Source organism: Pteronotus mesoamericanus, unplaced genomic scaffold (genome assembly GCF_021234165.1).
Source record: "Pteronotus mesoamericanus isolate MK-2021 breed Mesoamerican mustached bat unplaced genomic scaffold, CSHL_Meso_final contig_32, whole genome shotgun sequence".
Lineage (NCBI taxonomy): Eukaryota > Metazoa > Chordata > Mammalia > Chiroptera > Mormoopidae > Pteronotus > Pteronotus mesoamericanus.
Window position 1 is genome coordinate 15,245,987 of NW_026555134.1, and position 18,501 is coordinate 15,264,487.

Sequence of the window (18,501 nt, forward strand, 5' to 3'; positions counted from 1 at the left end):
TTGTCGATCATTCTTTCTTTCAATAAGCTTTGTGCCCCTTTTTATTTCTGAAACTCCAATGCTTCACAGATTGGTCCTTGTGATGGTATCCCATAGGTCTTAGAGGCTTTCTTATTGTTTTTCAATCTTTTTCCTTTGTTCTCCTCTGACTGGATAGTTTCAAAATTTCTTTCTTCAACCTAAATGATTCTTCTGCTTGATCCAGTCTGCAAACAATGTTCACTGATGCATTCTTTATTTCATTCATTGACTTATTCAGCTCCAGAATTTCTGTGGGTTATGATTTCTCTTTGTTAAACTTCTCCCTTTGTTGTATTATTTTCCTAATTTTGTTAAACTGTCTTTCTGTGTTTTCTTGTAGCTCACCGAGTTTCCATAAAATAGCTATTTGAATGCTTTATTGGGTAAATCATAGATTTTCATATCTTTGGGTTCAGTTACTTGAAGATTATGATGATCCTTCTATGGTGTAATATGTCCTTCACTTTTATGTTCCTTGGAGTTTTGCAATGCTGTCTTTGCATTTAAAGTGCTGGTCACCTCCTCCAATCTTCACTAACTGCCTTTGGGAGAGAAATACCTTCCAACAGCCCTGCTTCTGAGCTTCTGAGGCTTTCTCTGGGATTCAGTTCCTCAATCTCTACCAAAAAATGTAACCTGAAAATGAACTCAATTTCATGAATATGGTCTGATCTGGACAGAACAAAATGTAATCATCACTTTGCATCTTTTGGGATGCAATTAATTACATTATTGATTTCTGTTGAATATATTGTACTATCAACTAAAACCCTAAAATCTTTGAATTGGTTTGGTCAACAGAAGCCTAATACATGTCACAAAGCTGAGATGAGAAATAAATGCTAAGGTTCCCTACAAGTTTTAACACTCTATAATTCTTTGATCCTGAATACTATTAGTTTCTAGGGAAAAAAATTCACATATACATCTCCAGCAGTTCCATTAACGCAGACACTTCCGGTGAAACCTCAAAACAGCTCTCTCATCTCACCTGGAAAAACTGTCAATAAAGAAGAACACAGAGACTGCATGTAGTTTGCTAGGGCATATATGAGGGCCATAATGAATGCAAGAATATAAAAATGGTTCATTCTTTTAAGAAGTGTCATTTAAGTTGGCATAAATTCAATCTAGAAGTACTGTACATCAGCCCTGGCTGGTGTGGCTCAGTGGACTGAGTGCCGGCTTGTGAACCAAAGGGTCGCCAGTTCGATTCCCAGTCGGGTGCATGCCTGGGTTGCAGGCCAGGTCTCTGGTAGAGGGGACACAAGAGGCAAACACACACTGATATTTCTCTCCTTTTCTCCCTCCCTTCCCCTCTCTCTAAAAATAAATAAATAAAATCTTTTAAAAAATTATTAAGATGGTAAATTTGATTTTTTAAAAAACTGCTATATACCAAATGCTTTCACAGTTCTCCAAAGAAAAAAATCTTCTGTATCAGTCAATTAACATTGCAATAGATCCTGAATAATCATCATCTGTTCTTTGGTATGCATATCACATAGTCAAAACTAGTAATACCGTTATTAAAACCACTGTCTCAAAACTAGTAATACTATTGTTAAAACCACTGTCTCAACACAAGTTTCATTTCAAAAGGGCGGCTTCCAAAATCATGAACCTATTTTGACAGATGTTTACCCCAAGCAGTGATTCCTAGCCTAAATTATAGAAAAGTGGGCAAACGACTGAAGTGGAGTGATTGCAGAAGAAACTGTTATGAGAACTGCTTTTACAGAGAATGAAGCATAATCTGAATACACTAAATTTGGGTGTAAGTTGACTATTACTGGCCTATAAACTCCTTGTAAGCAGAGATTCAATTGTACTGAGCCTGTCACCCTCAGCAGTCTGGGCAGTGCCAGGCACATAAAGAAGGTAGCTCTCAAGTGACTGACCACTGGGTCTTAACTGAGCAGCCAAGAGATAGCTGGGGAAACTGGGACCAGAGAGTATATATTTATGAAGAAACATAAGCACAGGAAAAGGTAGGAACATGTTCAGCACAAAAGATGAGACCTTGGAGTTCCAAATACCAACAAGGTACTTCATGCTCTGGAACTGTGGTCTACCGTGGCAAGCAGATTTCTGGAGGACAGGTGGTAGTCACAAGGAACGATGAAAGGGGGTCTCAAAGGAGCCAGAACGTATTTGGAAGTTGCTGGTGGCAGGGAAAATCAAGAGTAGTGGGAAGAGACAACCTAAGTGCCAAAGACAGAAGTATGCCCGAAGGCCCAGAGAGAAAATGGGCCACAGAGAGAATGCTGCAGAATGAGAACCAGCCAGCAGTGCAGAACTGAGCATGGTGACAATGACAGACCAATGGTCTGCAGGAGACAGACACCCTTCTACACAAACCCCCAGTGAGTCAGGGGAATGGTCCCTTAAAGAAGATTGCCCCAACATGCAGTGTCGGGGGAAAGCAAAGCTTCACTTAAGACAATGGAAGAGAAGGCACACATGTAAAAGCTGGACATACAAAACAGCTGACCAGTGCGCAAGCACAGAGGAAAGGCTAAGAAAAGAGCAGTGTGAGGTGCCTGGACAAGCCTGGGATGCATCAACAGATTAATGAGAGTTCGGAGCAAGAAGAGAATGGGCCCAGACAGGTGTGGCTCGGTGGGTTGGGCATTGTTCCTGCGAATCGAAAGGTCGCCAGTTCCATTCCCAGTCAGGGCACATGCCTGGGCTGCAGGCCCGGTTGAGGAAACCAATCAATGTTTCTCTCTCTCCTTCTTTCTCCCTCCCTTCCCTTCTCTCTAAAAGTAAATGAAATCTTTTTAAAAAGACAAAAACCCAATTTTTCTTTATAGTTTTTCGGAAAGTGACAATAACTTTTCCACAAAAAAATCTTGGCATAATTACAAAGAAGGACTCTACAAACTAAAATATGGAGATGCTCTAATTTTGGTGGAAAATTGTTCATATTTTGTAGTATACTATAATAAGACTTTAAATTAAAAAAAGAAATTAAAAAACCTATTTCCTGAAAGCACAGTAAATGAGTTGTGTCTGACAGAGTAAAACTATGAGTTCTAGCACATCATGTAAAACATATATCTGGACATCTTTTCAATTAATCCTGCTTTATTTGTTTTCTTCCCAGCCCCTCTTCCTATCTCTTAAGAGTCAGTAACATTTATCAAGCACTTTAGAGACAACTAGCAGCCCAAGAAAGATATGTTAGTGATTGCTTTATGCAGGAAAAAACTATCAAAAAATATATACGCTTCCTTGATTTTCCTAATAAAAACTACTTAAAACAGGCACATTATGTGTAGCAGCTAATGGACCTTACGAGTTTAAAAGGAATATTTTCTATTTGCTGAAGAACAGAATTGGTTGTATGGGAACACACGAATGGATTCAAATTTGTCCTTGATTTTTCTTAAAATGCCTCATCCCACTCAAAAGGATTATGTGAATATCATTAATATGACAGGTATTCCCCAACTTACAAAAGGGTTGTGTCCTAAAAGTTCATCCATAAATAAGCTTTGTGGAACTTGGACCACATTTTTCTACTGAAACAATTTTACAAAGGGTAGATAGGCTAAATCAGGCCACCCAGTAGAAATCTATAAAGCTAAATTTACTAGACCTATTGTGTTTTACTGAAGCATTTCTTGTCGTTGTTTTTTTGTTTTCAACTAACTACCTTATACCATTATTTCTTCAATAAATGCAACAGGAAACCTGGAAATACTTTGCCTTTCCAGTGCCCTGCATGTGCACACATGTGTGCACACCCCCCCCCCAACACACACCCACACCCCTCTCACCAGGTCTATGTGTCAAAATGTCTCTTACTCATCACACACACACACACACACACACACACACACACACACCCCACCCTCCCCCCGCCCCCCCAGGTCTATGTGTCAAAATGTCTCTTACTCATCACTCACAGACACACACACACACCCCCACACCCACCCCCCAGGTCTATGTGTCAAAATGTCTCTTACTCATCAGAGTAAACGCGGTGAAGCATAGTTTAGAAGAGGGGCTCTCACGTTTGAAGGCTGGAGAAGGAGGGGTTACAGAGCTCACTAAGAGGCAGTGGTCATGGAAGGTCCTATAGTAACTCACCCTACTAGATCTCACAGATACAGAGGACTGATGGTGGACTATAACTTCCACAAGATATACCTCCCAGAAAGATGGTTAAAGAAACAGAAAATTCCTAATAATCACTTTTAAAATATTTTAAGTTTACAAACTGAAAGAAAAATAAGTTATTGGTTACTTCTGTGTACTTTAGTTGCATCCAAAGCCATAACAAGAATTTCTCCCCCTTGGCTGAAGAGATCTCAGGGTCCTACATAGCAACCAAGTTATGGCTTCCTTGACAACAGCAATGAGCCCTCCCTCTGCCACACATACAAGATCCTGGAAACCACTGTCTAAGAGAGGCTGCCTATATTGAATCTACTTTTCTACTCTACCCAAAGGCATCTATTTTGATTGCTTTGAAGATTTTTAAGCCACAAGATTGTTTTAATGGATTCAAAAGGAGGGTGTCAAAAGCCACAGAGATAAAATGACTTCATTCCATATGTAAATATTTTCTTATATGAGTATTTAAAAATATGAAAGAAAAACACACAAGGATTCAATACTTGCATAAAACTAGCTGTTCTATTACTTAGGCCGAATACCAATTTCTGGTGGGATTTTCTTTTTTTAAGTTCAGAATTTTATGAGCACGCTTCAATTATGCAGTGCTACCATTATAACCTTTTTAATGTATATTTATAAAGCCCAGATCCAGAAATGGGATATGACTTTCCAGAAATCACTCTAGATTAATTGCGTAACTCAAGATTACCAGATTCTTCCTGGTCTCTAACTCAGCGGATGTCTATTTGACTTGCCTGCATAGGTGTTGGCCTTGTTCAGGAGGTCAGTGCACGCATGCATATCAGCAAAAGCCCGAATTCCTAAGCAGTTGACAGGGTGAAGTTGAGATTCCAAAAATTCACAGCAAGTCTTCTTCACATCCTGTAACTGTAACAGGCCAGCGGCTGGGAGAAGCACCTGCAACACACAGTTAAGCATGGTTAGGCAATAGGCTGGAAAAACCCTGTCACTATCATTTCTACATAGAGCACAAGACGTCTAGCCATAGTTTATGATCTGCATCCAGACACAAACACAGAAAAGTAATGTAACAATTATTTGCAAAAAAAAAAGAGTGATGCTTCTTCACATTCCCAAAAATGTCTATGGACTCTTTCAAAGGTCTCTTCTTAGTCTTAAGAATACATAGAAATTAGACCATACCAGATATAATAGTTGTTCTTAAAAGCATAAACGAAATGTTCCTTGGAGTTTTAAAAACGTAAAGTTGTTAGGATGCTAGGGGGTACTATGGTTCAGGGAAAACTATTTTGTTGCCTTAGCTTGAACAGGCATGAGCTTCAGTGATTTGTGGAGCAGGGGTGAGCCCAGAGTAACATGCACCAAAACAAAACCTCACTTTGTCCTTCCACTGTCTGAACAACACAGCGAACAGCTTTCCTCAGGGGCTAGAACAACTTTAAATTCCACAGTGTCTAGCTATAAGCAGATAGTGTTTCTAGAAGGTAACATATATGCTGAAAAAGAAAACATAAAAGCTAATTGCTTAATAATAACTTTTTATTTTGTGTTTTTATCTGAGTAACTCCAAGAAATTTTCTTTAATTAATTTTCTTTAATGGGGCAGTCTATGGGACTTAGCCAGTATCTTCACTGTAAATATTACATCTAACACTACAGCTGCTTTTCAAATAGGTCAGTAATAAAAACATTTTTCCTTATAAGTGAATTACTACAGTGATGTGTTAAGGAAGATATCTGAAAGTCAAACTCAGAAGGAAAACTTCATAAAAAAGAAGTTCTTGAACATCTGTTCTTTTATAAAAGCAAACAGGGGAAAAAAGCTCAGTATTAGAAAAGTGGTCAATTTTAGAAAGGACCACATTAGCATAAAAAAAATAAATAAAACGTCTGTTCATTTCAATAATGACTTTCGTATCAGCGAATATGCAGCCCAAAGAGAAAAAAGAAATAATAGTTTTGAATATCTTTTACAATTTTCTTAAATCTGTGTATAAAGTCCTAAATGTGGAAGAGAAAGAGTGCACCGTGTCTTTCTGTAACATGACCCACTCTGTTTTCTTAAAGAATCCACAGAAGCTTTAACTGTCAAATCTACAGGCTGTGTGTGTGCGCCACCACGTACATAATCAAATGCTCATGAATAAAGGACTAAGAGGATATCTTGTGTTTCAGTCAGCCTCCACCAACTAATATTCATTTTTTTGATAACATAAAAACAGTATCTAAAAATAATGCCTTTTCCTTCTGAATTAAAAAAAAATAAAGTGCTATTTATAGCCAAGCCTTCTATATAATATGCATAGTGTGTTTCCTTATGTTATGAGAATAAATCTCCATGGGAGACTTTAGTCGAGATAATTTGCATATTGAAGGATTTCCTACACTGGTATAATTGTGCTCTGAAGCAACGTAAAGTACACTCCAAGTTGCCTAACAATGCAGCCATTTAATTCAGCCGTAAGTAGAGTTAAGAAAGTGGTCTTCAGTGTAAGATTTAATCTCTGTGAAATTTGCACATAATGAGCACCCATCTAATTAGCATTTTCCCAGAGAAAACATAGTGTAGTACAGGAGTATTCAAATTACTTGATAGTACAGAAAGACAGAGGTACTTAGAGGGAAAAAAGTGACTGCGCAGAAACAGGCTCACTCGTGCACTGTGGCTGTATACAGAGATTGGCAAAAGGAGGCTTACAGTTGTGAGAACACAAAACAGTTTATTCTTGTATTATTGGTTATTAATTATTGTATTATTTTCCATATAACTTGTAAACCTACTTTTTGCCCATCCTGTATTGGTTCAACTTCCATGAAGAGTAATTTTCTATTTCAATCAAAATTACAAATGCCCATATCTTCTGACCCAACTTAACTTACAGATACACTAACGCACAAACTCTCATTTGTACAAGGCAATCATTAGAGAATTATTGTAGGTATAGTAGATGTTAGAAAAAATCCTAAATGTCCATCATAAAGACACTGGTTACTTAAAAGAATCTATTCAATGGACTACTCTGCAGTCATTCAAAAGAATAAGAAAACTGTACAAGTGGGATAATTTCTTAAGTGAAAAAAATTAGTGATCGGCTCATGCTATACCAGCATACACATATACATTCACACTTATATACGCATCCATTTTAAAAAGCACCCATAAAAGGCTTTAAAATTCTTATCTTGCTTAATTTCAACTTCATCACTACCAAATCCAGATCTACCTTATCAAGAGACTGAAATGCATAAAACTATATAATCTCAGATCTGGAAAGAATAAAACAAGTAAATCAAGAACATGAAAGTTATTTTAATTGTAGGCCATGCGGCTAGAAATTCTTAGGAATTTTTTATAGATGGCAATGATGAGTCAAGTGCCTCCCTGCTTGGCAAGCATATATGAAATATACCTTACATGTTAGTCACATGTATAAAACAAGTTTATTCATCTTTTCCTTTTGACACTAAATTCTTCAAAAATGCCTCAGTTTTATGATGCAATTTTACTAGCACTAAACATCAACAGCTCCTAATTAAGAAATTAATTACATATAGCTTCAAAAACAGTTCAAAATTGTCCCAGGCTTACTAACATGGCCCCTGGTGACCATTAGTCACTCATGATGAAAACAAGAAAGCAGCTATGGCCACATCAACATTCTAGATTACTTTGTGTATTATTTGGATAGCCAGGTAAACCAAACAAAATAAAAAATGCTCCAAATTTGTGATGACCCATATCCCACAATCAGAACCACTCAAAACAGCTGGCAGCCTTTGATAATCAAATCAAATCAAACCTCCTTATTTGTCTAATGAAGAAACCAAACCCTCAAGAGAGGCAAATGACTTAACCAAGTCATATAGCTAGCCAGGGGAAAGCTGAAGCTAAAATCAAATTCACCAACTCTTTGGTTTATTGTCCATTCCATTATCTTGAGCCCCATTTCAAGGTGCAGAATGTGCTTATCTGAGTTCTAAATCTCCAATATTATTCTTCCAGTAAGAGTAATAAAGATAATAATAATTTCAACAATGCATTCTTAAGAGTTGTTTCCATTTCCTGAGTAATTACCATGTCAGGCACTGTGCTAAAATCTTGGCAAGTAATAATACCTCATTATCCCCATTAAACTGCAAAGTTTCTTTTTAGAAATCAGCTGACAGTCTTATGGGAACTCCAAGCATTCTGATTGTCCTGATTGGTTTTTTGCGTCCTTCTGTTCCAAATCATTGACTTGATTCTTGGCTTCTTCCATTCTACTGCTGTTTCCCTGTAAATTGTTCTTTATGTCAATCAATGTATCCTTCATTTCTGACTGGATCTTTTTTTATGCTGTTGAGGTCCTCACTAAGTTCCCTGAGCATCCTTATAATCAGTGTTTTGAACTCTGCATCTGATAGATTGCTTATCTCCATTTTGTTTAGCTCTTTTTCTGGACTTTTGATCTGTCCTTTCATTTGGGCCATGTTTGTCTCCTCATTTTGGCAGCCTCCCTGTGTTTGTTTCTATGTATTAGATAGAGCTGCTTCGACTCTGTGTCTTGGTAGTGTGGCCTAATGCAGTAGGTGTCCTGTAGGGTCCAGTGGCACAGCCTCCAGTATCACCCAAGCTGGGTACTCGAGGTGCTGCCTTCGTGTGGGCTGAGTACACCCTCCTCTTGTAGTTGAGCCTTGGTTACTTTTGGCAGGTCAATGGGAGGTATTTACCCAGGCCAGTCAGCTACAAGGACTGGCTGTGACCACTGACAACCAACCTCCGCCCTCCGTGGAGGATCAGCTGGGCAGGGGCAGGGGCAGGGTGGTGGTGCTCCAATATAGTCTGTAGCTGTCCACTAAGTATGCTGGCCCTGGGGTTTCCCGGTGGTGCAGGCCAAGGTTAGCTCCAAACTGTGTTCTGCCCAGGACCACCCTGAATGAGCTATAAAGCAATCTGAGATGGCTGCTACTTGTGCTAGGCTTGGAGATTCCCAGGCAAAGCCAAGCTGTGAATCTAAGCTGGCTGCTGCTAGTGCCAGACCTGGGGCCACTTAGCAAGAGGTATGGGGGCTTGGGGCTCACTGTGGCCAGCTGTTGCTTGTTTGAGAGGATTTAGAAAGTTGTGAAGCACAAGCCAAGACCAACCATTCATAGAGAAAAGCCACTTTTAACAGCTTGAGTGAACCTGTAAGTTGGGAGGGATGGAGCCTCAAGGGATCTTCCAGGCAGGGCAACCAGTGTTAGCCAGGTTGGTAGAGTCTCAGATATGGCACCTGTCTGCTGGCTCTGTGGCTCTGTGAGGAGAGGGTTCAGAAAAGGGGCAATGGCCTCTGCCCGCCTTTCTCTCTGTGAGTAAGCTGTCCCCCAGGTCTCACCTTGATGTCAGACATTTCAGTTCCTTCCTGTATGCCCCTGGTGCGTTTCAAGCTGCTACTCCAGTGCTGGAGCTCAGAGGGAGTGAGTCTGAGTAAGTCTGTGTGTGGGTTCTTTAAGAGAAACTGCTTGGGACTCCAAAAATTTCTTCCACGGACTCAATCCCTGCTGATTTTTGCAGCCAGAAGTTACAGGGTCTTAGCTTCCTGGCACTGGGACCTGAGCTGGGAGGGTTTGGTGTGGGGCTGGGACGCCTTGCTCCCAAGATATCACTCCTGAATTTTTATCCACCACACATGGATGTGGTACCAACCCATTCTGTCTCTGCCCCTCCTCCCAGTCTGGATGTATGTGTTTTTTTAAAATTCTGTAGCTGTCAGACTTCTATTCAACTGGATTTCTGACAGTTCTGTGTAATGGTTGTTTTATAATTTTGTTGGAATTTTGATGTGGTTGTGCAAGGAGGCTAGCCATGTTTACCTATGCTGCCATCTTGATCAGATATCTCTGGGAAGAATGTGCTTTAATCTGGGGCTAGCATATCTCATTGCTTATTTTCTACAAAGTGGATAAACTATAGGATTAGTAACAAACGTGACAAAAACCTGGCAATGTAAAGAGGTAGTCTCTTAATTTCCTATTTAAGTCACAAAAATATCTTGGGCATTGTAACTAAGAGGTCTGAAGAATAAACAAGAGGTCTGGAGAATAAATTTATATCTCTAAACCAAATTTTTCTGAGCTCTGTAGAGCACACAGAGTTGAATAGTACTGTTTCTTGTATGAGGTAAATTACATTGATGCAATAAACCCCCCGCCACAAAACATAATGTAACGGAAAATTTACATTGGCTTCATTTTTTCATATGCTTTCCTGGTATTAACCCTGAGACTGATGAAAACAACCTTAAGGTACTCTAAGATCTTGAAATGTTTTCTAAAACATCAAAGAAAAAGTAATTATATTTGCTATATGTTCTGAATGTTAATGATATAGTCTAAGAATCTAAATCAAAGTGATTAATTCCCATATAGTGTATACACTAAGGAAGAGCCACATTCCAGAAGCTTAAACATACCTCTTGGGTCTTCCATGCCCTAAGAAAAAATGTAAAGCAGGGAGTTTGTCTTGAGGCCCAGGTCAACTCTCCTTCCTGCAGGCTCCTCCCTACATGCTTCTCCTTTAGGTCTCCTCCATTGCCCCTAAGCTTCTCCACTAGACCCTGCTGTTCTCACCATGGTCTCAGACCTTTTCTGCTCACTGCTAAAACATTGCTCCATTTCATCTGCTTCATAACACTTACCACTGTCAAAAATGATTTTATGAATTTGCTCCCATGTGTACTGTCTCTCCCTGAAAAAGAATCTCCACTCTTTAACAGTAGGGTAACATCTCTTTTACCTCCTGTTGTATCCTCAGGAACTAGAAGAATATCCAGGTGCCTAATAAATGAATCAACCTGAATATAGAGTAATTTGTTACTCTTGTAAACATTTAAGAGATACAATTTTAGATGTCCTTTCACCCAGAAACACAAACTGGTAAGGAACACTTGTATCCCACTGCAAACCCGCTCTTGCTCAGGATGCCACTGCAGCTACCAAGTCCAAGTGGACACTGATCACCTTTATGAAGATGTCACCAAACCTCTTCCAAACCTCTCTCTGGCTTCCCATCCAGGAAAGTACTGGGGACTTACACTTCCCGAATCTGGAATCTCAGAGGGAAAAATGGGACCACCCTTGACCAATCACCAATGGTCCAAAGGAGGATGATGGATAAATACTTCCCCTTTTTACACCCCAAGCTCTCAGACAAACTTCATAAGGCTCCTCAAAAGGTCCTAGTGAAAATAAACATGCTACATTTAGCCGTGGCCAGAACTACACCTCATTTTGAATTGCTTTTCCCTCTTTTCCAATTTAAATTCCCCATTCATTCACTATTGCTCTCTTGGATCACTTACCCAATAAACTAGCCACCCAAAAGCCTTGCTTCCAGGGGAACCATGGGACAAACTTGAATGTAGATATACTTAGTTATAAAAATAAGATTACAGTGCTGTGTAAGGGGACTAAGTGGTAATGAAGAAAATACAATAAACATCTATGTTCCCAAAAAATAATTTTAAAAATGAAAAGAACTTAATGTCCAATAACAAGAGACAGATGAATTCTATAATATCAATAAAATTGAACTTTGTATTGAGATACTGTAGACAAATATTTAAGACTTGAAAAATGTTCCCAATATATTTAGTATAAAAAGCTAATTACAAAACAGAATATACCGTATGAACCCCCCTTTTTTGTAAACATACATGTAGAAAAACACAGACAGTATTAGAGGACTATACCACAATTATTAAGAAGGATTATTTCTGGAGATAGTATGAGGGCTTTCTGTTTCTTTTTATTTTTATTTTCTAAAATTTCTTTAATGAATATATACCATTTCTGTGATCACAAATTATTTAAATGAAAGTCAAGAAGAAGGAATAAAGGAATGCTCCTTTCTGGGTCTTTATAATTCTAGCCAGTGCAGAAATGGGTAAGCGGAGCTATTTATTTAGCGACGAGCACCCACCACTCAACAGAGAGTGCCTCAGTTTGGCCTGTCCTCTGAGTAATGAGTCTCAACTGCCTTTGATCATCAAGCTAGTGTTTTATACAATAAGTAAGCTCTACCCATCACTCTTCTTGTTCATGTGAACAGCAATATCTTAAGGGCTTGGAGAAACATGGAGTAAAAGAACATGGCCAGCTAATTAAATAAACAACTTTGAATGCTATCATTTTGTTAAATAGAAAAAAAATATTTTCATTTAGATGTTGATTTCCAACATAAGACACATAAAAGCCTAAAAATTTTATTCTGTGGAGATGTTTTCTGCAATAAGCAAAGAAGTAGGGGGAAAGCTACCGCTGATTAGCGAAGACAAGTAGAACACTAGACACGGAAGACAGCCGAGCCAAACAATTAGCACCCAGATGACACTCTTACACCAGCTGCACATTTTAAAGTAAGATGCTTTCATCTACTTCATGTTGTTTGACAAGCCAAATTACACATAAAATTGTTTCACTTAGACAAGTACATTCCTTCTGCTTGGCTATTAGGATCTGTACTTTATTCCCAGCTTTGGTATTTATTTATTCCATTGGGGGAAATAATTTATATAGTAAGTCTCTTAAATCCTTAGCCATTAGCAGTGTGTTTATGGGAAGATATGACCAATGGGTCTGATTGCTCCATATATAAGATTTCCAGATGTCTATGAAAAAACGCAGACATGAAATTCACAATTCAGTCACTATTTACAGTAAGTGCACTGCTAAAAGCAGATTTTTATTAATTTCCAAGCTATTTTATATTCATATCAGAAGCACCTGTTTGTTTAACATGGAAGGAACTTGCATGCCAGAAAGGATGTGAAAAGAAACAAGGAAGTAGCTGTCCAAAGACTAAGAGCAGAGGGAAGAAATTATCCCAACACTTAAGCTATCTGACGTTGAACTAAAAGAGCCTCATTATGATATATAACCTATAACTTTCAATAACATACATCTTCTATGATCTGCATTAGATCCCCAGTTTATGAATAAGTCATGTTTCACAAATTTATTTTCTCAATTGGCTGTTGATGCTCATTGAACCTTTACTCACAAAAGCAGTGTTAAAAGTAGTTGCACACGACAATATCAATGAACATAATATTACTACCTTACTGCTGTGACCTCAGAGGGTATGGGGTGCAGGGAAGAAGAAAGAAGTTTCCTTCCTCTTTCTGGGAGGCAGGCCTGGCCCAGTACAGTTTCAAAACAGGAAGTGCTTGCCCTTGGCATCGTGCCACCTCAACCGCACTTCTACATCTCAAAGCTCGAAACCTCGGCCGCCAGGGGCCAGGCCTCTGCTCTGTGCACCCAGCTATGATTCTCTACCCAGATCTGCTTTTCCTGACTGCTAAGTGTTTCATCCTCTCAATACACCTAGGTTCCCTTCCCCTCCCCCTTAACCCTTCCCCAACGTCAATCCCTCGGGATAGCTACTGCCAGCAGGGTCAAAAGGAAAACCATCTTATTAATCACTCAGATTAATGGTTAATAGTGCATCACCTTTCAGGACAAATCCTTTCCAGAGGCATTTAAAGTTTTAACAGGCCAACTCTTCAGCAGAATACATCTGTAAGTAATGTCATTTCCAATGGTATAATAAATGAAGGGGAAAAGGAAAGGTAGTCTGGGGAAAAAAAAATTGCGGGGCCTGCCCGAAAGCTACCTCTCCTATACTATCCTTTTACAGATGTTTTTTCCATTATTTTTAACCCAAGGTTTCTCTAAATGGCCAACTTATTCAACAGTGGCTCAAATATATAATGAAAACAGCACCTATCTTGTAGAGTTGTTGAAAAAGTCAAATTAGATGGTCAACCATTCAATACAGTGCCTAGCACATGACCAAAGTAGTATATTAGTTCTAATGTAAGGACTTTTTTCTTCAATTAAATTGAACAGTCAACCCTATGACCATGGAATACCAGATTTCCTCTCTCCCTCACAAGGTGATATTCTATCTGGACCATTCACAATGAGCATAAGATTGCTTTCGTTTTTAACCAAATATTTCCAAAGTAAAGATATAATCAGCGCCAATTTGGAAAAGAACAAACACAGCATACGAGCATGGGAAAAATATTTGATACCTCACTAATTGTCAGATAAACACGAATTAAAATAATGAGAGGGCACATTTTATCACTATTGACACATTTTTTTTTTAAACGACACATACATTCAGGTCAAGGTATACACAGGAAGCCTTGGCCCCTAGCACATTTTTATCATCACTGTAAACTAGACTTTAACCCTGGAAGTATGTTTCTGGAAACCTACCCTGAGAAACTAGTTCACAAAACTGAAATAGGTTACAATCCATGAATTTTATTTTAGCATTACTTATAAGAGTAGGGGGGAAAAAACCAGAAACAACTGAAGATGTTAAATCTTTACGGCAACAATTAAGTAACTTATGTTGAATACACATGATGAAAAGTTATAAACAGTGACAGACAATGAAGGCTAATAATGGTTTTTATAAATCTAATATTTCTAAAATATTTGTGATATACATTCATATTATCAAATTAAATGGACACACAGCTTTAATCATATTAGGAAAACTTAATGGACATCAAGTTCTCTTAATTTCAAGGAAATTGAAAAATAAGTATGTTGACAGAGACAGAAAGAACAAACAACTAAACATTTCCACAAGATTTCTTTTTTGACACAGAGTAGACATAAGAAAGTGAAAAAAACGGTCCACTGATCTTTCTAAGACAGCAAGGCTCCCTGCCCTTTCATCCAAGGGTTCCCCAGCCTGCAGCACTGAATCTGCATCCAATCCCGCCTCTAATTAGAGAGAATGTCTGGGCCTTAACTTAAGCAGCTTAACCCAGTCCTAACACGACCTTGGGCATTGTGATCCTCTGTTCCCCAGACCCAGTTCAAGCCCACATGCCCCTCGCTACCTCTAATGAGGGTCCATCCAATGGGTATCAGTAACATAGCCCTACTGTGCTGTGCACTGACCAGTTTCCCCGGAGGCTGAAATTCTGTCCTTGGTTCCTGCCCAGAAGATGCAGAGTGCTTCTTCCCAGGCTCTTCTCTTCCTGTCCCATTCCTGCCAGGACCTCCTCCCTGGCTCAGCTTCCATGAATCAAACAGGGCTGGCCGCTTCTCACGGGCAATCCCTTGCTATTTATCTGACAAATATTTATTCAGCTTTAATAAATACCAATCACCAGTCTAGGTTCTAGGAATATGGTGGTGAACAAAACAGAATATATATACCAGCCATCCTAGAACCTAGGTCCTAACAGCTAGTGCTTACGCTTAGTATACATATGTGCAGAGTGCACCGTCCTAGCACCCCTGCCCTTCAAAGTGGCCTTCAGATCTCAAAGTCCACGAGCACTGAAGGGCTCAGGAGCCGTAAACATTATCCCTGAATCTGTCTCTGAGTTCCTAGCCTCAGGAGCAGAACAGAATTAGTATGAAAAGAATGGAGAGTGAAATCATACCACAGGCTCTAGAGTCAAAGAACTCTATCCTTGAAGGCTGATATGCTCCATGCTAGCGGTGTGACCCTAGAAAATCACTAAGCCCCTCTGAGCTGCAATTCTCTCATCTGTAAAAATCAATCCTCTGTCATGAACATTACATAAACTACACAAGGTCAGTACTTAGCAAAGTGACTGGAATATGGAAAGTAGGCAGCCCCTTCTTCCCAAATAAATATTTTATTCTATTTCTACTATCATTTATCTAAATTAATTCATTTTAATCTCTTCTCCTTTAGTCCCTGCTCTCAAAAATTACTACCAAAAAAAAAAAAAAAAAGACTGACAGTCTCTCGACTAACCGAACATGCATTTCACTTCTACAGATCAAAATTTCCTTCTGAATCTCCATTTGATCATCCAGGGTTCTTTCTTTCCACAAATTCAGAATTTCATGAATAATTAAAAAACAGACTAACAGACTATCACTGTCTCGACATCCACCTTCCGAAAACAGAGTTTGTTTACTTATTTTTTTGATTTTGGAACTGGTATAGTAATTTTATTTTGAGGTCATGCAATCTCCTTCTGTAATGAGGCTTTTAGGACTTCTGGAAAGGAATTCATCATTAAGGCTGGTTCCTTTTGTTTGTTTCTTTTTTTTAAGTATATTTTATTGACTATTCTATTTAAACTGGTTAAATAAGAATGTTAAGATTGAGGCAGGAACCCACTGTCTAAAGCAAAAAAAACTGGGACCAACAATTACCTTCAGTGGGCTTCAAAAATATTTTTTAAAATATTAAAAGAAGCAAGTACATTTTTAAGGGACTGAGATTATTAGTTAATTCAAAGAACAGAGGTTAAGAGGTAAATCTGTTACTATGAGGGACTAATGACATGTCTGGCTATTCAAAGGTGCTGCGTGGATGTATTTATAACTGTGAATGATGGCTACCGAAATAACTGACAAATACCGGTTTCAAATAATTTATCTTCATTGTCTCCTTTTTGCGGCAGCCACCCCCTAGACCAAGGGAAGTAATCCCAACAGCTCCAGGGCCCTGTGTTTATTACGTGCAACTCCTCCCTCTCTCTTTCCTCCTCCTCTCCTCTCTTCCCTCTCTCCCTCCTGCCTTTTCCTCCATACCTCTCCTTTTTCATCTTCTTTCTCAATTGATTTATATTATTCAGAGGCCCCCAAAGATTACCAAGTTTATTCCAAGTTTTTTCCCAAGACTGAAGAGGCTGCAGATAATTTTTTAAAAATTTTTTGTATTCTTAAATATTATGCTACATCAAAACAGGCACTCAGATAGACATGCCTACACACACACATTACACACTCTTACTTCTTGGACAAACAGCTTCTTTTCAGTTGTATGTTATTTCTCACAAGATAGTATTTTATATTCTCTCCTCCCAACCCTGTCTGTAATAACTATTTATACACTATCTCCCACCTTTATTTCTCAAAGCCTATGCTTGACATGAAAAAGAGAAAGATTATAAGATCAGATCAAATTATTGTTGGAGAATAAAAAGTGAGAAAACACATGATAGAAAAACACAGGATAAACAAAATAATTTAAAAAAAAATCACATTTAACAGGTAATTAAATTACTTCATCCATCTTACTGATGCCTCTCCCTGACCCCAAATGGAGCTTAATTATACAATATGTGTTGTTCTCAATGATCCTCAGCAAAGCGCTTTAAGTCTTATTCCTAACAGCCAAAAACCTTAAACACATGTCCATCAACATGCTACATAAATCTGTGCAACAGAATCCTCGGCAATAAAGAGGAGTAAACTACTGAAAAATGCCACAACACAGGTGAATTTTGCAAGTGTTATGCTGTGCCAAAGAAGCAAGCATCAAAAGAATGCATTCTGTACGATCCCATTTGTAAAAAGTTCAACAAAGCGCATAACTAATCTATCAGAGTAGAAATTATTATCAGTGGCTGCCTGAGGTCAGGGGTGAGGGATTTATTGGGAAGAGGTTTGAATTTATAAATGCTGAATATCTTGATTTAGGTGTGGGTTAATGGGTGTAAGCACTTATTAAAACTTAGTAAATAGAACAGTTAAGATCTATGGTATGTAAATTATACCCCACTAGGGGAAAAAAAAATGAGTGCTTTAAGCCCACACCAACAGGTTTACTAGAAGGCAGTGGAAGGCCTTTGTATGTTAGGAAATAATATTTTAAGTAGGAAATAATCCTATCTGATAGAATCCAAAATAAAAAAGTAAACAAAATCAAATGTATTTCCATGACCAGATTTCTACAGTTGTATTCATAAAGGTAATTTAAAATAGTAGCTTGTGAATATGTTATAGAACAATATATGTTATATAGCTACAGAATTTTTTTTACAAAAAATAAGTTTTGCCCTGACTGGTATTGCTAAGTGGGTTGGGCATTGTCCTGAGGACTGAGGGGTCACCAGTTTGATTCCCAGTTGGGGCACATGCCTGGGCTGAGGGCCAAGTCCTCAGTTCAGGGCACGCAAGGGGTGATCAATGTCTCTCTCACACATCGATGTTTCTCTCCCTCTCTTTCTTCCTCCCTTCCTCTCTCTAAAAACAAATAAATGAAATCTCTTAAAAGGAACATTTTTTAAAAATAAAAAAATAAAGGTTTCATAAATTCTGTATCGTACAGAAAGGCACAAGTATCCTGAAACCAGATGATCTTCAGAAACATGAATTTTACTAACCTGACAAAAGGATTAAGACATCAAGGTCCAAAAGGTAATATTTTTAAAAATTGTCTGTCAACAATGCTAGGGTTTATAAAAACTGTGGCTGATCTCAAAGCAAATATGCCAGAACCACAGGTTACTTAACAATGCTGGACTCTCACCACATAAACAAGTTTGAAAAAAAGAGTACTCTGACCACTGAGTAGAGGTCTGATACAAACTCACTATCCCACTCAGGTGCCGC

At 38.5% G+C, this 18,501-nt stretch overlaps 1 protein-coding gene across 1 annotated transcript in view; it reads right to left on the minus strand.

Annotated features, from left to right (window-relative positions):
* LOC129072519 (kelch-like protein 2) overlaps positions 1-18,501 on the minus strand; it is a 79,532-nt gene that overhangs the window by 26,487 nt on the left and 34,544 nt on the right. Inside the window, 1 exon segment of the mRNA XM_054575986.1 lies at positions 4,905-5,067. Within this exon segment, the coding sequence (XP_054431961.1) occupies positions 4,905-5,067 (163 nt within the window).